Source organism: Stegostoma tigrinum, chromosome 20 (genome assembly GCF_030684315.1).
Source record: "Stegostoma tigrinum isolate sSteTig4 chromosome 20, sSteTig4.hap1, whole genome shotgun sequence".
Classification (NCBI taxonomy): domain Eukaryota; kingdom Metazoa; phylum Chordata; class Chondrichthyes; order Orectolobiformes; family Stegostomatidae; genus Stegostoma; species Stegostoma tigrinum.
In genome coordinates, this window is record NC_081373.1 from 2,990,617 (window position 1) to 3,012,572 (window position 21,956).

A 21,956-nucleotide genomic window follows, 5' to 3' on the forward strand; every position below is an offset into this window, starting at 1 on the left:
TTAACTGATGTGTGACTGAGGTTCTGTAAATTTTTAACCCAGACTGGGAGGTTGAGATGCTATGAATACTTGCATACATTTGCAGTTCAAACAATGTTTTATTTTGCAGTAAAGTAGTTGCTTAATTCTTAAATAAGTAACCTGATTTGTTTCTGATGTTGAGCTATATACACACTGATACAGATGTGGCAATATTATCTCTTAAAATTTTAAATTCCAAACTTATTACCAGTGGGCGAGTGGGACAAGAATCAGTTTATCCCATTAGCTTGATTGTAATAAGCAAAGATAAGACAATTTTTGGTGTCTTTATATATGTAGGTATTTAATTTTTCATAAAGCAAGTAAGCTACTATACAGAGTGCCATTTATTTTACATTCTTCAATAAGCAGATTCCAGACTTTGAAATGCTCCAAAGATTTGGATGCTTTATAGAATTTCAAAAATATAAGAAAGCAATGGAATTTGTCAGAATATAATTTAAAAGGACACCATATCAAATAATTAGGGCTTAATTGGATAATAAGGTTATTGGAAAATATCTAGTACACAATGCAAATGATAGATGTCTAAAATGGGAACTGAATTTCCACATCAAAAAAATACTGTTTATTTGTGGATTTTACATTGATTTGCTACACAATTAAAAGCAACTTTGTTAAGCATTTTCCACAGGACAATGGGTTGTTGCACGTGTTTATGGTGCTAACCAGATGAATTAACTCAATTTAAAGTAAAGTAATGTATAGCTGCATGAATTATATAGACAGTAATTCCCCCCAACAGAAAAGTTACCAAAAGCACATAGCTTGGATAATCACTACTTAAACAGTTAATTAAAAAAATTCAATTCTTAAAGCTAAAGTTTAATTATTAATCTTTCCAGTAATTCTTTAGTGTTGACATGTTGTTCCCTTTCAGAGATGCGTTGCTGTAGCCCAATCCCCATCTCCTCAAATCTTGCAACTACTTCAATTCCATTTATCAACATACATTAAATTCAGAGTCAAACTTCCATTCACATTACTAATTGGGATTCTGATCACAGACCCCAATGCTAGTGGTTTAATTTATCTATTCTTTTTGACAGCTCGTGTAGTGGCTTTCTCTCATTGTAACTTGTGAATCAAACATTTCTTTAAATTTACTCATCTTTTGTTGGCAGTTGCCATGAAAAGATAACTATTTGTAAAAATATTAGCAACAGAAGTCTTGGTCTTTCTCCTGTAAAAACATAGGGGTGCAAAAAATGGAGAAACTATTTTATAGTTTTGACGCTTACAAAAATACCTTGTATTCTGAAACATCTAATCAGACTAAAAAATGCCTTTTCCTCACTTTCATCGTTTTGTTAGCAGTAGCATAAATGTCCACACCAAAGGAGGAGAAAGTGAACAGTACACAGCAAATTTGTGATCGCAACTTAAATTGCAGTTTGAATGCACCCATGATTGATCATTTGTCTTTCAACAAGATAAAAGCCTTATCTGCACATTCCATAATACATTAGAAATAATTTTATGGCAAACCCATTACAAGAGAACATATAAAATATAGTTTAAAGGAAATTCTCTTGATTGCTGCTGTTTGTTCAAAAAAACATGATATTTGCAAAATATTGATTCAAAAATCTGTGTAAGTAACTAATATCCTACAGGCTAAATTCACTGAAAATCAGACACAGAGCCAACTGTTTTCATATCAGTCTTAAACTCGGGAAACCAACTTTATGGGGCACAGATTTCTTCAGAGGTCTAAGTATTAACCAACTCATAGGTGAATCAGTGGGAATGCCAAGAAAGCAGGTTACACCTACTGGCTAACAAAATCAAGTACCATAAGGTATAGCCAAGATATAGTGCCATTCTTCCAAAACAGGCATTTTATTTCATATCATCAGACTTCTCGGGGGCTTAAAATAGGAGACAGCAAGGGGATTAAAAAAAATAGAGCAATTAAAATAGTTGGGTCACTTGGAACATGCAGCCATTGGTTTTGGTGTTATGATCTAGCTTAATTTTAGATCATGCATCTAAAATGTTATTTTCATGCCGTTTTCCCTTTTAATGTCTCTACAAATTGAGCCACATTTCCACTCCCCCCCAAAAAAGTCAACTGCCGTAATACCACTTTGTTAGAATCTCAATCCTTTCCCCAAAAGTTATTCTTGTTGCACACCTTGCCATTTCCTTTTTGGTAGCATCATTTCTCCTTCATTTAGTTACCTCACGGATTCACTTAGGATTTAAATTGCTAGTAAGTTATGTATCACCAAAAAGTGCAGTAAAGCATTAAAAAAAACACTACTGACATGACTCCAGTTTTGTTTCATCTAGTCCACTAATATAAAAACTATGACATGCCTGATACAACTTGAGTATACTAGAGTCAGGCATTCTTTATTCTGTCTTTAGACCCTTGTATTGCATGCTAGTAACAGTTATTTCATAGTATTAAAAATTTAATATAGAAATTTGTCAGCAATGGATTAAATCATCTGTGTTTAAATGTATAAAATTCCACATTTTGGCGGATATAATGAGATGAGTTTTTAAAAAAGATCAAAATGAATTCCACAGTATAACTGTTCCAAGTCTAGAATTCACTAGAACGTGATTTACTTTTGGCAAAAAGTTAATTACTAAACAAACTTGCAATAAAATGTTTTGATGTCATATTAATACCCCCTATATAGATTTGGCCTTTTCTTGTATTCTAGGTCAGTGCACAGTTAACTGACATTTAGCACATTTAGCTGAGGGACATGTCAATATCAAGCATACAAAACTGACATATCCGACCAGCATTTTCATTTGTGCAGCATCCCTGCATACAAATTAGGCTTCCACCTTTTCCTTCTTTTTGTTCTTTTTCAGAAATGATGGTGTACGGAATTTCTTTTTCTTCTTGGAGGGTGATTTTGAAGGAGACCCTTCAGGTGAAAGGGTGTCACTGACATTCAGATCTATCTTTTCTGTTGTGTTGATGGTAATTTCCACACTTTCCACAGTGCTGGTTGTTAATTGGCTGATACGTTTTGTCACATCTTCTGTTAAAGCTTGTCCATCTTCCTTTCCTCCATTCACCACCACTGCTGGCACATTGTTTTCTGAGGCAGAAAGATCAATAAGGAAGAATTTAATAATCCATTATGAAAGTCTTAAAATATTTTTGATTTGTTCTTTTATTCATGGAATGTGGGCGTCACTGGCAAAGCTGACAAATGTCACCCTTGAAATCAACTTTGCCAACTGAATAATTATTCTCTGAAATGACTCAGCAAGTCAAAAGGCAATCACATAATCATTAAATAGTTACAGGACAGAAGGCCCTTTTAAGCCTGTGCAGGCTAAAGCACAATTTAGCTAATCTCACACCCTGGCTCTTTCCCTGCATCCTTTTTAAAAAGGTGTTATCTAATTGCCTTTTGAAAGTCATGTTTGAATCTGATCTCATCACTTCAGATTGTTCTTCTTGTTGTAATACCACTTATTCTATGGACCGAAAATGTAGTAATCGCTGGATTACTTCCAGTGCCAAGTGCAATGAGTCCCGAAATAACAGGATTAAGCAAATAAATCTATGGCTGCAAAAATGGTGCAGGAAGGTGTACTTTAGATTCCTGAGGCAGACTGAGGAAGAGGATGCTACCTGTACAAGCTGGACAGGTTATACCTGAACCGAAATGGAACGGAGGTTCTTGCAGGGCATTTTGCTAATGCCCAATCGGAAGACTTTAAAGTAACTTGACACAGCGTGGGAAACAAGATTATTAGAAGAGAATAGATGGCAAGCATGAAAGTAGAAAGATAGTTTCTCCCCTACTCTGACTTCCAAGACAAGTCCAGAGTTTAACAGAGTTAATATGTATGTGCTTCAATGCACATAGTAAATGAGCATGGGGAGTTCCACAGATCAATGTGAATTATGTTGTTGTAGTGGTGACAGACCTGGGTCAAGGAAGGACAAGATTGGCTATTAAATATTTCTGAGCAAGTTGTTCAGGAAAGATAGCAAGACAAAGGCAAGGGGGAAAGGCAGCAGTGTTGGTCAAGGAGTACAGTACAGTGCTTCAGAAAGATGACGTCTCAGAGGGTTCGAGGGCAGAGTCAATTTGGATACAGCTATGGAATAGAAAGGGAAGAACTACATTGCTCTGTTTTAGTCTAAAAACTACCAATGAATGGAAAAGATGTAGAGGAACAAATCTGCAGGCACATTACAGAGAAATGCCAGTACTGTACAGCAATTATAACAGGGGGGCTTTAATGACCCAAATATTGACTAGGGTACTGCTACTTTAAGCGGCAGCCAGGGGCAAGTGTTCCTGGATTGTTTGCTACAGCAGTCCAACAAAGGAGGATGTATTGTTAGGCCTGGTCCTTGGAAATGACTTGGGCCAAGTGGATTAAGTGTCAGTGGGGGTACATTTTGAAGACAATGATCATTTTATCATAAATGTTCAGGTTTGGTGTTGGAAAATCTGAATCTCTGAACTGAACATCATTCTTAATGCCTCAATGATATCCCCCCACAATCTTTTCAGCTCCAGAACAGCCAAACATGTCTTACATGTCATTAGTGAATCTGATGTGAAACGTTCCAGACATCTCTAAAGCCTTCACGTTCAAAAATGGGGTACCCAGACACTGCCATGGTATTCATACTGAAGTCGAAACCAGTGTTTTATAAGAGTTAATCAGAATGTGTTACTTTGTAATCTATGCCTCTTTTCAGATCACTTATGACCTTCAACAATTTGTGCACATGTCCCTAGATTTCTTTGATCAAGAACCCGCCCAAGTGTTGGATCCTTCAATTTATATTGATCTTCATTTTTTTTTATATTAGTGTTCCTCTTGTATCAATGTGCTTCTACCACATGGCTGCCCATTCTACCAACCTATGTGTAATTTGATCTAGGTCTGGAATGTAAGAATGAAGGTTTTCTTTTCAAGGGCATATTATGAATCATTTTGTTTTCCTAAACAATCTGGTAGTTACGTGATTACTGTTACTGATACTAATTTCTTTCCCCCATTCAAGATTTATGCCATAAGGATGTGAATTCATATCAACAGACTATTACTGGATACTAGATTATTAAGTCAATAACATAACCACAATGTTACCAAAACCTTCCAAATCACCTGTACAAAATGAAAGTGGTCTTAGAATGCTATCCTTGATATATCAGAGTAAACAAAATTGTGTGACTGCATGAGGAAGGGGAGAATACATAGTTGATGTGTGGTTATTTTCTGAGGAATGCGCCAAGAAGGCACACTAATGATAAAAACAGAATATTAACTGTCTTAGTCTGGTGTGTTGTTGGCCTTTAAGTGAATTACAGTATTTCCAATAAATAAGTTGTGATAAACAAAAGAATGCAAGACAATTTATTTCCAAAATGGAATTAAGGATGGATGCAAATAATAGGGTTGTAGATACAGAAATTGAGGGATGCAGAACACATGTCTAAGAACAAGAACAGACAGGTGACACCGCGGAAAAGAGCAGGGGAGGTAGTCTGAAATGCATGTGTTTCAATGTGAGAATTATAACAGGCAAGGTAGATGAACTCAGAGCTTTCGTTAGTACTTGGAACTATGACCTTATTGCGATTACAAAGACTTGGCTGAAAGAGGAGCAGCTGAACGTGCCAGGATTTAGATGTTTCAGGTGTGATAGAAAGGGAAGTAAAAGGGATGGGTGAGTTGCATTAACAGTAAAGGAGTATCTCACAGCTATACTGAGGGAGGCCACAGAGGACTCATGCAATAAGGCAATATGGGTAGAACTCAGGAATCAGAAAAGTGAAACCACAATGATGGGCGTGTACTACAGGTCTCCCAACAGCCAACGGGAGATAGAGGAGAGAATACGTAGACAGATTATAGAAAGATGTAAAAACAGCAGAGTTGCTGCAGTGATTTTAACTTCCCCTATATTGACTGGGACTCACTTTGTGCTTGGATAGGGCAGAATTTGAGGAACATTCAGGAGATTTTCTTGACACGGTATGTAAACAGTCCAACCAGGGAAGGGGTTATACTGGAGATAATGGGAACTGCAGATGCTGGAGAATTCCAAGATAATAAAATGTGAGGCTGGATGAACACAGCAGGCCAAGCAGCATTATACTGGACCTGGTTTTGAGAAATCAGCCCAGCCAGGTGCGTGAAGTTTCAGTGGGAGAGCATTTTGGGAGAAGTGACTATAATACCATGAGTTTTAAGATACTCATGGCTAGGGATAACAGTAGTCCTTGGGTGAAGATGATGTTAAACTGGGAGAAGATGTGCTCCAACAATACTAGGCAGGAACTGGAGAATTTTGGAGGCAGCAGTTTGAGGTAAACTTACATTGGGCATGTGGGTGTATTTCAAACAGCAGCTGCTATGACTTCAGGGGCGGCACGTTCCTGCGAGAATGAAGGGTAGGTATGGCAAGTCACGTGAACCTTGGATGACCAGGGATGTTATGACCCTTTGGTCAGAAAGGAAAAGGAAGCATGCATAAAGTCTAGGAGAATGGGAACTGACGAAGCCCTTGTAGAATATAAGGAGAGCAGGAAAGAAATTAAACAAGGATTAGAAGGGCGCAAAGGGGTCATGAAAAGTTGTTCTCAAACAGAATTAAGGAGAATCCCAAGGCCTTTTATACATATTTATATAAAAAGCAAGAGGGTAGCCAGGGAAAGGGTTGGCCCACTCAAGGACAAAGACCATAAGACACAGGAGTGGAAATAAGGCCATTCGGTCCATCAAGTCCACTCCGCCACTGAAATTATGGCTGATGGGCATTTCAACTCCACTTCCCTGCACTCTCCCCGTAGCCCTTGATTCCTTTTGAGATCAAGAATTTGTCGATCTCTGCCTTGAAGGCATCCAACGTCCCGGACTCCACTGCACTCCGTGGCAATGAATTCCACAAGCCCACCACTCTCTGGCTGAAGAAATGTCATCTCATTTCAGTTTTAAATTTAGCCCCTCTAATTTTAAGGCTGTGCCCACGGGTCCTAGTCTCCCCGCCTAACGGAAACAACTTCCTAGCGTCCACCCCAAAGGAGGGAATCCATCTATGGAGCCAGAAGAGGTAGGTGAGCTCCTAAATGAATATTTTGTGTTGGTAAACACTGAAGAGAAGTGATAAGTGGAGGATGATCTCAGGGAAGGAAGTGACGAATTTCTAAGCCAAGTTGCCATTAAAAAGGAAGTGTTGTGCATCTTAAAAAGTATTAAGGTAGCGAGTTTTGAGAAGATTTGAAGCTCAGGTTGAGGTTCTGGGTGTGAGTTTGCTCGCTGAGCTGGAAGGTTCATTTTCAGACGTTTCGTCACCATTCTAGGTAACATCATCAGTGAGCCTCCGACGAAGCGCTGGTGTTATGTCCCGCTTTCTATTTATCTGGTTAGGTTTCCTTGGGTTGGTGATGTCATTTCCTGCGTTAAACGAACGTCATCTACAAAATACCTTGCAAGAACTGTGACAAAGACTACATTGGACAAACTGGCAGAAAGCTAGCCACCAGGATACATGAACATCAACTAGCCACAAAACGACATGACCCACTATCACTCGTATCCTTACATACAGATGAGGAAGGATGCCACTTTGATTGGGACAACACATCCATCCTAGGACAAGCCAAACAGAGACACGCACGAGAATTCCTAGGAGCATGGCATTCCAACCGGAACTCCATCAACAAACACATTGGCTCCAAATCAATCTACCACCCCCTGAGAAAAAGAACAGGAAATGACATCACCAACCCAAGGAAACCTAACCAGATAAATAGAAAGCAGGACATAATACCTGCGCTTCATCAGAGGCTCACTGATGATGTTAAGTATTAAGGTAGATAAGTCCCTGGGTCCTGATGGGATCTATCCCAGAGGGAGGCAAGGGAACAAATTGCTGGAGCATTGACAGACATCTTTTTATCCTCTTTGGCCACAGGTGAGGTCCTAGATGACTGGGGAATAGCCAATGTTGTCCCATTGTTAAAGAAGGGTAGCAGGGATTAACCTAATATCTACGGACCTGTGAGTCTGACATTAGTGGTGGGAAACTTGCTGGAAAAGATACTCAGGGACAAGGTGTATACTCATTTAGAAGCAAGTGGATTCATTAGTGACATATAGCATGGTTTTTGGAGGGGGGGGGAAGTGAGGTCATGCCTCATTAACTTGATCGAATTTTTTTTGAGGATGTGATGAAGATGATTGAGAGAAAAGAGGTTGATGTTGTCTATGTGGATTTCAGTAAAGTCTTTGACAAGGTCTTTCATGGCAGACTGGTACAAAAAGTGAAGTCACATGGTATTGGGGTGAGCTGGCAAGATGGATACAGAAATGGCTTCGGCACAGGAGACAGAGGGTGGCGGTGGAAGGATGCTTTTCGGAATGGAGGGCTGTCACTAGTGGTGTTCCACAGAAATCAGTGTTGGGACTGCTACTGTTCATGGTCTACATAAATGGTTTGGAGGGAAATGTAGCTGATCTAATTAAGTTTGCGGATAATACAAAGATTAGTCGAGTTGCAGATAGTGCGGAGGATTGTCAGAGGATACAGCAGGATATAGATCAGTTGGAGGCATGGGCAGAAAAATGGCAGATGGAGTTTACTCCGGACGAATGACTGATGTATTTTGGAAGATCGAATACAGGTGAAAATTATACAGTGAATAGCAGAACCCTTAGGAGTGTTGATATGCAGAGGGATCTGGGTGTGCAAGTCCACAGATCACTGAAGGTGGCAGTGCAGGTAGATAAGGTAGTGAAAAAAGGCCTATTGCATACTAGCCTTCATTGGTAGATATACTGAGTATAAGGATAGACAAGTTACGCTGCAGTTTAACAGGAATTTAGTGAGGCCATACTTGAAATATTGCATATAGTTCTGATCACCACATTACCAGAAGGATGTGGATGCTTTGGAGATGGTACGGAAAATGTTTACCAGGATGTTGCCTGGTATGAAGGATGGGGGTGGGTGGTTGGCACTTCAGCTATGAAGTAAGGTTAGATAGATTGGATTTGTTTTAACTGGAACGCTGGAGGTTGAGTGGTGACCTAATAGAAGTTTATAAGATTATGAATGGTATGGTTCGAGTGGAAAGCATGAGGCTTTTTCTCAGGGTAGAGGGATCAGTTACTAGGAGACACAGGTTGAAGGTGCGAAGGGAAAGTTTAAAAGAGATGTGCAGGGCAAGATTTTCAAGAGCAGCATTTACAAAAGTACATGAATAGGAAGAAAACAGAGGACTAAGGATCCTGTAAGTGAACACAGTTTTAATATGGAAGGGAAAAATGTGTCAGCGCAGGCTTGGAGGGTTGATGGACCTATTGCTATGCTGTATGGTTCTTTGTTCTTCTAGTATGTTTGAATGATAAAGAGTATGATGCTTATTGAGCTTGGATCAATTCTGGAGGAGTGGTTGGCGGGGGGCGGGGGGGGAAGAGTGTGGAGAATGGACATTTACAACAAATAAAGAATTCCATGCCTATAGAAGTTGTTAATATTGTTTCTGAATTACATAGAACATAACAGCGCAGTACAGGTCCTTCGCCCCTCGATGTGGTGCCAACCTGTGAAACCAATCTGAAGTCCATCTAACCTACACTATTCCATTATCATTCATATGTTTATCCAATGACCATTTAAATGCCCTTAAAGTTGGCGAGTCTACTACTGTTGCAGGCAGGGCATTCCACGCCCTTACTACTCTGAGTAAAGAAACTACCTCTGACTTCTGTCCTACATCTATCACCCCTCAATTTAAAGCTAGGACCCCTCATGCTAGCCATCACCATCCGAGGAAGAAGGCTCTCAATGCCCACCCTATATCATATATCAGTATGAAAAAAGATCTGTGTCATTACTTAAGTCAATAATGCACCACAAGGAGATACAGCACAGTACAAAAGCAAGCGCTCATATTTAAAAATATTAAAACAATCTTCATGTGATGGTATGTAGATGTTTAAGATACTATACTAATAATACAAACAGAAATATGTAAAAGGTTGAGACAAATGCTAAAAGAGTAAGCAAATGGATAAGAAACTACAGTTAGTGTCCCACCTTCTAATTTTGCTGGTATGCCTTGTGGGGATTGAGGTGGTGATAATGCAGAACCATCATCTGATGTTAGTTCCTGTTCAGTATCTGTAGAAGAGGAGTTAGTTTTTCTATTCAAATGATGTTAAAATACCACATGCAGTGCAACATATCATGATGCTTTTTTTAGTACAAACTAAAATATATTTTCTTTACAAAAACAAAGCACTAAGCCAACAATAGCAATTTATTATGGTAAGGTTAATTTTGCTAATTTGCTTTGTGGAATACGAAATGCTGGAGTTCATGAAAAATACCAGAAAGCAACTTTCTTTTCATAAATGAACTATGTAAAACTGAGCAGAATAACAAATTGATCAAAAAAGTAAGCAGATTACAATATACCATAGAGATAATGGGAACTGCAGATGCTGGAGAATCCAAGATAACAAAGTGTGTAGCTGGATGAACACAGCAGGCCAAGCAGCATCTCAGGAGCACAAAAGCTGACATTTCAGGCCTAGACCTGATCAAGGGTCTAGACCTGAAACGTCAGCTTTTGTGCTCCTGAGATGCTGCTTGGCCTGCTGTGTTCATCCAGCCTCACACTTAGTTATCTACAATATCCAGCAAACAAGTTTGAACAAGCTCCATCTGTTTCTTTAACTATCATTTGGATGCAAGATATGACAACGATCGACACAAAATTAATTTTAAATATTCTGAAGCCCTGATGAGCGTTGCTGTGATTTTTCTTTTTTACTCCATAGACCTCAGAAGTCCATTTGTGATAGTGACTTCCAGAACCAGAAAATCAATACTGCAAATGGTACCAGCATGGTGATAGGCGTGCCAAATCCTCTCAACAGTTGTGTGCGTGCACAGCTCAGATGGAACGTTGATCTTGATGCTAGTGACTCATGCCAAATATTGTTTTAGGAGCTAAGAGCCTTCTATTACAATGCTCAAATGTTCATGCTTCACAAGTCAGCCTAAACTGTAAAACAAGCTGCTGAGCAAGGAGGGGAAGAGAAAAAAAAAGAGAAGTGAACTGGGCATGTACAACAACCAAACTCTGGTTTATCTGTTCAACATGGATGTGGCTAGCAATAGGAAATATTCTATTGTGACTATTTTATCCTCTTCTCTTAACAAGATTTGCACAAAGCAATTGTTGTATTTCTCTTGTTGTTCCAGCTTAGAATAGGCAATTCACTGAAGATCAAGAATCTGGGCCATAAAAATCTGTTTATTTTTGACAGTGCTTGGCTTTTAGCTTCTAGGATTGGTTGAAACATGATTTGGGGCAGTTGGTACAACTGTCCATACAATAGGATATCCAAGTACAAAAACAGAAGTCGCTGGAAAACCTCAGCAGGTCTAGCAGCATCTGTGAAGAAAAATTCAGAATTAATGTTTCAAGTCCAGAGATCCTTCCTCAGAACAGTGAGTTCTGATTTACAGCATCTGCAGTTCTTTTGGTTTTTATTTTGGATATCCAAGGTGTTTTGTTGCATGTTAGAAATAAGTAAAGATCTGAAACCCAAAGTAAAATGAAGGGAACAAGGAATACAAATTTTCAGTACTGGGACAATAAAAGGGAACAGAATAGATGAAATGAATTTTTATAATGAAACAAATATGCATTTTAAAGGTGGGAACATGTATTCCCCTGAAGAAAACTTGTCTAAAACTGATCTATTTTCATCATTTCTCAAATCTCACAATTATAATCTTTAAAAAATACAACCCTTCCTGTCCGATAGCCAAGAAACTGCAAACAGTGTCATGAAAGGTTTTAAGTTGATGCATGTTGATCAAATATATCATTTTTCAAACACGTTCCAATACCTTGTAGCAGGGACATAGAATTAATTTTTGGGTCGAAAGAGCTAACATTTTCACTGCAAGCGAAGTGATATCACTCCTCTTTAAAGAGAAAGCAAAGGAAGAGCTTTTCCGAGGTGATCTTATCCACAATGGGAAAAAAAACAGTTCTAGAACAACCCTCGTACAAGCCTCTGGGAGCTTAATTTCAACTGAAGAACTATGTAGGTAAACCTGAAAAATTAGAAAATACTACACCGGCTTCTAATCACAGGCTGTCTAAAAATGTAAATCCCAATTTTAAATAATGGGTTGTGGTATTATTGGCTTGCACACACTTAGTAACTTCAAATGTCATGAACAAAGCATCAACAGCTTCAACACTTTAAGAAGAATACAGCTATTGTGGATATGGATGATATTTCATATGTTAGGGTCCAAATGAAATTCTAAAAAAACCCACAAAAACAAATAGCTATTAAGATTAAAGTTCACATGTAGCATTTAGCTTTAACCACAAGAGGTCATTATTTTCAATTTATTAGAATACAACTTATTTCCTTCTCCATAATACAATAGTGATTTATAATTTTCAGTATATTTGATCAATTTTTTCCCCATCTTAAACAATTTATTTTACCATCCAATCCTTGTTGCTTCCGTTCAATTATCCTTTTGTATTCCTCCAATTCACACTCATTCAGGTAACTGAATGGGTTTGGCGGTCCTGGTGGTAACTGATCTTCCAGTTCTTTAATTTCCAGCTGCACAGGATGGGAGGTAAATATATTTACAAAATTTTAGGTTTGAGCAGCAGAGAATTTTGACTTCATCACAATATCCTCAAATTTCACAGCATCTCCTATAGTTTGATTTTAACTTTGTAGTAAATGACTAATGATAGTGAATTGTCTCCTGCATAATGATAAAATCAGTTCCTTTCACAGTGAGGGCAATGTAGAAGTATGACTTTAACTGAACTAATTAATATCATCAAAATCACCTAAGGACATGTCAATATTAATGACTATAGCATTAAACTAATTGTCTAGTCTTTCCTCATAAGGAAATTCTCCCATTCTAGGTATTAGTAAACTGATTCTAATGCATCTACATCCTTCTGTAAGTACGATGACCAGTACAGTACTTTTTGTATCAGAGATAATGGGAACTGCAGATGCTGGAGAATTCCAAGATAATAAAATGTGAGGCTGGATGAACACAGCAGGCCAAGCAGCATCTCAGGAGCACAAAAGCTGACGTTTCGGGCCTCGACCCTTCATCAGAGATTTTTATTTTGGGGTGAGGGTTCTGGAATAAATAGGGAGAGAGGGGGAGGCGGACCTCTGATGAAGGGTCTAGGCCCGAAACGTCAGCTTTTGTGCTCCTGAGATGCTGCTTGGCCTGCTGTGTTCATCCAGCCTCACATTTTATTATCTCAGTACTTTTTGTACATGGTCTCACCAATACCCTCTATAACTGAAGCAGAACCTTTATGCTCTCGCATTCAATTCCTCTCACAATAAACCATCACATTCTATTAGCTTTCCGCCTACTTGCTGTATCTGCCTACTAACCTGCAATTCATACATGAGAACATAAAGATCTCTTTGCATTGCTTCTCTGCAACCTCTTAACCGCAACATGTCACTTTTCCATCAAAATTTTAAGAATATGCTCCTGTCTCCAAATCCAAATCATCATCTTAACAACAAACAGAGACAACAATGACTTCTAGGGCTTACAACATTTCAGCCAGTTCTACAAAAATCTATCAAATCTTTTGAACAAGGTTCGTCTTTAACAAGTTTCTGCTGTCTACCTTTGATTAATGCCCAAATTTATAAATACTGAATAGTTTCACCTGATTCTACTAGAAATGCATGTCACTCACAAACATTTTCAAGATGGTTTTTCTTCCTTTCTTTACAAAAAATATTCTTAAAAAAAGCCTAGCACAGCACACTCTAGTCATCTCAATCACTTGAAAGTAAACATGCTTCTTTGACACTGATCAGTCTTTAAGATAATTGGCATTGCTGCAGAAATCATTCAAATCCGGTTAATGTTCCATCTTTTGGTAGTTGTTAGTGGTTCAACCTTAAATATTGATGTTTTAAACGATGGGAACTGTCACTATTTGTAAAATCATAAACCACTCAATGAAAGAAAAAAATACAGAATTAAATATTTTATACAACTGTTACCGGGGCACTTTTCTTCTCTACAACAATACCAGCCAGCAATTGAGACTGTGGCCCAGCAGTCTTCATGTCATATCGATTCTGCTCACGAATCTGTAACAAAAATAATTTGTTGGTCCTTAGTTCAGACATGTATATAGTTGTGTATAGTAGGAGGCATGACACTACTGTAAATATAAAACAGCTTTGACCTAATCAAAGAGCTTTGTGCAATTCTTTTGCCTTCAATTAAAACCATCTGGCTTCAGGCAGATTGGCTAGAAGACATTATCCTGAAAAGTTCAAAGGCTTTTGGAAGAACTTTTCACCTTGAATACATGAAACTGAGGAAACAGCAAACTGTACACATTATACAAATATGACAAATCCAAATTCTCCACAAATAGAATCAAAGAATATGAAGAACATTATTTAAAAATGCAAATTAAAGAGAATTTTACAAATACTGCCTGGGCAAGTAACTATTTTAACATACTTCCTATCCTCTCAATTTGTGCTTTCTATGTAGCTATGCCACTTCATTGATTTCCAGTGTGTTTGTTGTCACCCCACTTTGCTTCACTGGACCATGCCATCCAAAATGTAGGTTCCCATACAGGTAACGTTGGGAGCAGTAAAAGTACTTTCATTGAAAGTAGCTTCACTTAATGGTTCTTCAGTTATGTTTACGAAAATATTTGAACATTAGATGAATTTATCAAAATAAAATAGTCAATGAACAATGTACAACTTGGTGATAATGCACATAAATGAATTCAACATATTTCTTATTTCAACAACTGAAATATATATTTTCCACTTGGACCACTGAACAACAGGTTAAGGTTTTAAGAGTGCTCTTGTGGTACAGTGGTAGTGCCCCTCCGCTGAGCTAAAAGATTTGGGTTCAAGATCTATTCCAAAGATGGGTTATAACATGTCTGAACAAATTGATTAAAAACAGAGATTACTGTTTTAAGAGAGTACAAAACAAAAACTAAAAGGTTTCATATATGAAGCCAGATACTGCCACAAGATTTACCTTGTTTCTTCTGTCATGGACCTCCCGGGGATCTGTATTTAATGGAACAAACTGATTAGGATCTTCTATCTTGATTGGTGTTCCACTACTTTGTTTTGACGTATTGTCTGTCTTTTTCCACTGGAGGAAAAAAAAGGTTAAAATATCTACATAATTCTTAGAAAAATAATAGACCACATTTTGCAGTCAAAGTGAGGCAAGTCTGGCAGCACTCCAATAATTGAATGAAGTAGGACTGTTTTCCACATTTGCTGTTTTATTGATTGTAATGAGCTCAGCCAGGTGGACCTCTTAGAATGAGTTCCCTCGTTGGGACTGTTAATCTGGTCCAATCAGGGAGTCCTGGCAGACAGATAAGAACCGGAGTGTCAGACATCCTGTTCATTCACAGCTTGCTCTGAGGAAGCTGGGTCAGTGTCAAGGACTCTCGATGTGTAAATAAAGGATGTTTTGATGATGGGTTACTGGCCTCCATGGAGTTATTTCAGTAATGAAATAGAGAAATTAGGAAATTTCTGTCTGAGATGTTCTTCTCTTCTAAAAGCTGCATTACCACAGAGCCTCACTAAGAGACTGTTATCCGTTAAATAGCATAAACTTGTTTCACCCACACTTAAAATTCACCAAAGGTCTGGTCCATTTCACTCTAAGCCTTTAATAATGTGGTATATCTTCTTCACTGTCACACAGATTCTATGAGATACGAATGTTAATTTTTAGTGAGAGAATAAGTATGAAGTATTTCTTTAAATTTTAATTATTGTACATTAAAAAGAAAATTGTTTTTTAAAAAGGAATTATTTATTCTCCCACCCCCCTCTCAATCTAGCCTTTCATTGCCTCAATTTCCCTTTTTGTATCTGACTGGTCACTGAACCAGAAAGCGTATGGGCATTTGCAACAAACAACTAATTCCCAATGTATTAGGGGCCAACCTATTTTGGTGAACCTTAATAGTCTTAATGGGTATGTAGTGACCGAAGTATTTTGTCCATTGGCTATCCAGCAACACTGAAAGGAATCTTGCGTTGTTGACAATCCTTCATGTTATAATGTGCTAAGCTCGATCAAATGATTAAGAGGGCTCTTAACATTACATGAAGGAACAAGACTGACTCTTGGTAATAATATTCAGGAAATTTGGTGGTGGGGGCTAGCTAATGAAATTAATCAGTGGCACACAAGTGGAATAGAATGAAATATGGTGGCACTGGAGGATTCAGGATACTCAACACTGATAGGACATTACAAAAGATTGTGGGGAACATATGGGAAAAGGACTTACAGCTAAAAGACAGGCTCATGAGGAGGGAGAAGTATTTGCAAACAAATGATACAGAACAAGTCAGCAGCACTATTTTTCTTAATTAGCATTTAGATTTTTCTGTGTGATGTAATCCAATAGCACATACAGCACAGTCAGTGAGGTAGGTATGCAGACATGAGAGTACAATTTCAGTTCCTACATACAATGTACTAACTTAGATTTTTCATCAGCTAGGATTTCAAGGATTATGTGGAAATGTCAGAAAAGTGGAAATGAGGATTGTCAGATCTTGTGCTCCAGAATTTGCCAGTCTCCCTAGCCAAGCTTTTCTAGTACAGTTACAACACTGGTATCTACCAGTCAACGTGGAAAATTGCCCAGGTATGTCCTGTACACCAGAAAAAGGACAAATTCAAACTGGTCAGTTGCCACCCCAGTCTGCTCTCAATCATCAGTAAAGTGATGGAAGGTATCATCAGTGCTAATAGATAGCATCTGCTCAGCGACACCCAATTTGGCCTCCACCAGGGCCATTCAGCTCCTGACCTCATTACAGCTTGGTTCAAACATGGACAAAAGAGCTGAATTCCAGAGGTGAGGACTGTATGACAACCCATCTCATCAAAACCGCATTTGATGGTGTGTGGTGTCAAGGAGCACAAGCAAAACTGAAATCCATGTTTAACAGAAAGTAAACTTTCTGCTTTTGGGGTCATACATGGCACGTAGGAAGATGGTTATGGTTGCTGGAGGCTAATAATTGCAGCTCCAGGACATGTCAGCAAGAGTTCCTCGTGGTAGTGTCCTAGGCCCAACCACCTTCAGTTGCTTCATCAATGACCTTCCCTCCAACATAAGGTCAGGTGTGGGGTTGTTTGTCAATGATTGTTCAGCACCATTTGCAACTCTTCACATACTGAAGCAGTCCATGTTCAAATGCAACAAGACCTGGACAAAATCCAGGCTTAGGCTGACAAGTAGCAAATAACATTCATATTGCACAGATGCCAGTCAATGACCATCTCCAATAAGAGGCAATCTACCACCGCCCCCTGACATTCAATGAAATTACCACCACTGAATCCCCCACTATCAATATTCTTGGGGTTATCATCGACCAGAAACTCAACTGGATTGGCCACAAACACGGTGACTACAAGACCAGGACAGAGGCAAAGAATACTGCAGCAAGTAATTCACCTCCTGACTTGAGAGCCTTGACAATCATCTACAAGGCACAAGTCAGGAGTGTGGCGGAATATACCCCATTTGCCTGGATGTGTGCAACTCCAACAACTCTTAAGAAGTTTGACACCATCAAGAACACAGCAGTCTGCTTCATTAGCATTACATCTACAAGCAACCACTCCCACTGTCTCCAAGAGGCACTGCATGGATTCACAAAATATCTTTTGACAGCATGTTCCAAATCCACAAATATTTCCACCCAGAAGGACAAAGGCAGCAGATACATGGCAACACCACAAACTGCAAGTTCCTCATCAATTCACTCACCGTCCAGACTGGGAAATTTACTATCATCCCTTCGCCATTGCTGGGTCAGAATGCTAGAATTCTCTCCTTAAGCGCGTTGTGGATCTACCTACAGCACATGGACAACAATAATTGACTAATTTATTTGTCATTTGTACCGAAATAGAGTGAAAACCTTGGTTTGAGCTATACAGGCAGTTCATTGGAGGCAAAGGATGTACAGATTAAAAAGACTTAGAGGCATACAGGTTACATTGCACAGGGAGTGCACTAGGTGAGATCAACGTTAGTAGGTCAGGTTTATCTGAGGCTAGACAGTCCATTCATCAGCCTAGTAACAGCCAGGAAGAAAGTGCTCCCAAACCTCTCGTGTGCATGTGCAGGCTTCTGTATCTTCTGCTTGATTGAAGAGGTTGTAGGAGATCATTACCAGGGTGTGATGTTGGCAGCCTTTCTGCAGCCGTGGAAATGGAGGCTGTGATCAGAAGGTTGGTTTCCGTGATGATGGGGGCTGTGCACACCACCACCTGTATTTTCTTGCGGTCCTGGGCAGAGCAGTTGCCTTCGCAGGCTGTTATGCACCCGGACAGTGTGCTTTCAATGGTGCATCTGTAGAAGTTGGTGAGGGACCTTGTGGACATGGCCAATTTCCTGTGCTGCATGAGGAAGAGAAGGCATTCTTGACTGTCACATATACGTGGGAAGTCCAGGACAGGTTGTCAGTTATTGTCAGAGGAACCTGGTGCTCTTCACCCACTCAATCACAGTTCCGTTGATGTAGATCGGTGCGTATTCAAGAAGGCAGCACACCACTACCTTAAGGGCAACTAGAGACAGGCAATAAATGCTGGCCAGCCAGCAACGCCTACATTCCATGAATAAGAAAATGATCATGATCTCAAATTAATGGCAGAACAGATGGGCTGAATGAACTACTCCTATGTTTTAAAGTCTCATATCACAGAAAATAGGATAGCTGCAGCCAGAAATCATTATTACGTTAAGAGGAGAAGTTTATACATCTGGAACTAGGTCTTAGCCAACATTCAATTAAATTGCCATGAGTAATGAATTTTGTTTGTACTTAGACAACCTACGCTGTCCAGTCTGCTGTCTGAAATGATGTATTCTGGCACTTGAGACACTGGAAAGCACTGCTGGTGGAAGCTTTGGGGAATTACATAACATGTTGACCCACCCTCCAGATGGAGAACTGCATGAAAACAAATAATATTAACAAGTGGGGCAATCTGGGAAAAATCTGTGAAGAAAAATGTACGCTGTGTGTAAAACTGTCCCTCACCCATTTCAAGAGAATGTTTGTTCAGAACTTAACAGCTTGAGTTTTGATACTTACCAACATGTTCCATCCTAATATTGATTGGAACCTGCTTCGAGCAGAAGATTTGAATAGAGTTGTATTTGTAAAGTGTGTTCAGGAGGGTTTCCTAACGCAGTACGTTGACAGGCCGATGAGGGGAGAGGCCATTCTAGACTTGGTGCTCGGAAACGAGCCGGGGCAGGTATCAGATCTTGTGGTGGGAGAGCATTTTGGTGATAGTGACCATAACTGCCTCACATTCTACATAGCTATGGAGAAGGAGAGGATTAGGCAAAATGGGAGGATATTTAATTGGGGAAGAGGAAACTATGACGCGATTAGACACGGGTTAGGAAGCATGGACTGGGAGCAATTGTTCCATGGTAAGGGAACTATAGACATGTGGAGACTGTTTAAGGAACAGTTGTTGCGAGTGATGAGTAAATATGTCCCTCTGAGACAGGCAAGAAGGGGTAAGATAAAGGAACCTTGCATGACGAGAGCGGTGGAGCTTCTCGTGAAAAGGAAGAAGGTAGCTTACATAAGGTGGAGGAAGCTAGGGTCAAGTTCAGCTAGAGAGGATTACTCGCAGGCAAGGAAGGAGCTCAAAACAGGTCTGAGGAGAGCCAGGAGGGGGCACGAGAAAGGCTTGGCAGAAGGAATCAGGGAAAACACAAAGGCATTTTACACTTATGTGAGGAATAAGAGAATGGTCAAAGAAAGAGTAGGGCTGATCAGGGATAGCATAGGGAACTTGTGTGTGGAGTCTGAGGAGGTAGGGGAAGCCCTTAATGAGTTTTTTGCTTCTGTCTTTACGAAAGAAACGAACTTTGTAGTGAATGAAACCTTTGAAGAGCAGGTGTGCATGCTGGAATGGATAGAGATAGAGGAAGCTGATGTGCTGAAAATTTTGTCAGACGTTAAGATTGACAAGTCGCCAGGCCCGGACCAGATTTGTCCTCGGCTGCTTTGGGAAGCGAGAAATGAAATTGCTTCGCCACTTGTGAAGATCTTTGCATCCTCGCTCTCCACTGGAGTCGTACCTGAGGACTGGAGAGAGGCAAATGTAATTCCTCTCTTCAAGAAAGGTAATAGGGAAATCCCCGGCAATTACAGACCAGTAAGTCTCACGTCTGTCGTTTGCAAGGTGTTAGAAAGGATTCTGAGGGATAGGGTTTATGACCATCTGGAGGAGCATGGCTTGATCAAATTCAGTCAACACGGCTTTGTGAGGGGTAGGTCATGCCTCACAAACCTTAGAGTTTTTTGAGGATGTGACTAGAAAAGTTGATGAGGGTCGAGCTGTGGATGTGGTGTATATGGACTTCAGTAAGGCATTTGATAAGGTTCCCCATGGTAGGCTCATTCAGGAGGTCAGGAGGAATGGGATACAGGGGAACTTAGCTGCTGGGATACAGAATTGGCTGGCCAACAGAAGACAGCGAGTGGTAGTAGAAGGAAAATATTCTGCCTGGAAGTCAGTGGTGAGTGGGGTTCCACAGGGCTCTGTCCTTGGGCCTCTACTGTTTGTAATTTTTATTAATGACTTGGATGAGGGAATTGAAGGATGGGTCAGCAAGTTTGCAGACGACACAAAGGTCGGAGGTGTCGTTGACAGTATAGAGGGCTGTTGTAGGCTGCAGCGGGACATTGAGAGGATGCAGAAATGGGCTGAGAGGTGGCAGATGGAGTTCAACCTGGATAAATGAGAGGTGATGCATTCTGGAAGGTCGAATTTGAAAGCTGAGTACAGGATTAAGGATAGGATTCTTGGCAGTGTGGAGGAACAGAGGGGTCTTGGTGTGCAGATACATAGATCCCTTAAAATGGCCACCCAAGTGGACAGGGTTGTTAAGAAAGCATATGGTGTTTTGGCTTTCATTAACAGGGGGATTGAGTTTAAGAGTCGTGAGATCTTGTTGCAGCTCTATAAAGCTTTGGTTAGACCGCACTTGGAATACTGCGTCCAGTTCTGGTCGCCGTATTATAGGAAAGATGTGGATGCTTTGGAGAGGGTTCAGAGGAGGTTTACCAGGATGCTGCCTGGACTGGAGGGCTTATCTTACGAAAAGAGGTTGACTGAGATTGGTCTCTTTTCATTGGAGAAGAGGAGGAGGAGAGGGGACCTAATTGAGGTATACAAGATAATGAGAGGCATAGATAGAGTTGATAGCCAGAGACTATTTCCCAGGGCAGAAATGGCTAGCACGAGGGGTCATAGTTTTAAGCTGGTTGGTGGAAAGTATAGAGGGGATGTCAGAGGCGGGTTCTTTACACAGAGAGTTGTGAGAGCATGGAATGCGTTGCCAGCAGCAGTTGTGGAAGCAAGGTCATTGGGGTCATTTAAGAGACTGCTGGACATGCATATGGTCACAGAAATTTGAGGGTGCATACATGAGGATCAATGGTCGGCACAACATTGTGGGCTGAAGGGCCTGTTCTGTGCTGTGCTGTACTGTTCTATGTTCTAACTACCTCTTCCTTTATGAAATGAAAAAAGGACTTGTGAACAGTTTTCACAATGTCCTGTACAAATTCTACAAGTTAAAATGTTGGTAAACTAACTGAGAAACTAGTCTTCTTGCCATGCTTCCTACATTGTTGGGATTTTCTAAACAGTAAACTTCCTAACCTCTTGCCACCAAACGTAATTCTTTCCACTAAACCACATTTGTGAATTGTACCATGATCAAATTTCATCTAAAGTATTTGTACAAGATCTGGGTCTCACAGGAAAACACAGGCTTCCTCATATT

The 21,956-nt window shown here is 39.8% G+C and overlaps 1 protein-coding gene across 8 annotated transcripts in view; it reads right to left on the minus strand.

Moving 5' to 3' along the window:
• Nucleotides 1–274: 274 nt before the first annotated feature.
• LOC125461742 (gamma-adducin) overlaps nt 275–21,956 on the minus strand; it is a 254,847-nt gene continuing 233,165 nt past the window's right edge. For 7 of the 8 annotated variants that reach the window (XM_048550862.2, XM_048550861.2, XM_048550863.2 and 4 more), the window contains 5 exons: nt 15,119–15,238; nt 14,101–14,190; nt 12,534–12,657; nt 10,091–10,174; nt 275–3,110 (listed from right to left, as the gene is read on the minus strand). In XM_048550862.2, the coding sequence (XP_048406819.1) occupies nt 2,839–3,110; nt 10,091–10,174; nt 12,534–12,657; nt 14,101–14,190; nt 15,119–15,238 (690 nt within the window). In that variant the 3' untranslated portion in view covers nt 275–2,838. The remainder of the gene's footprint in view (nt 3,111–10,090; nt 10,175–12,533; nt 12,658–14,100; nt 14,191–15,118; nt 15,239–21,956) is intronic. The other variant, XM_048550867.2, reaches the window with a different exon arrangement.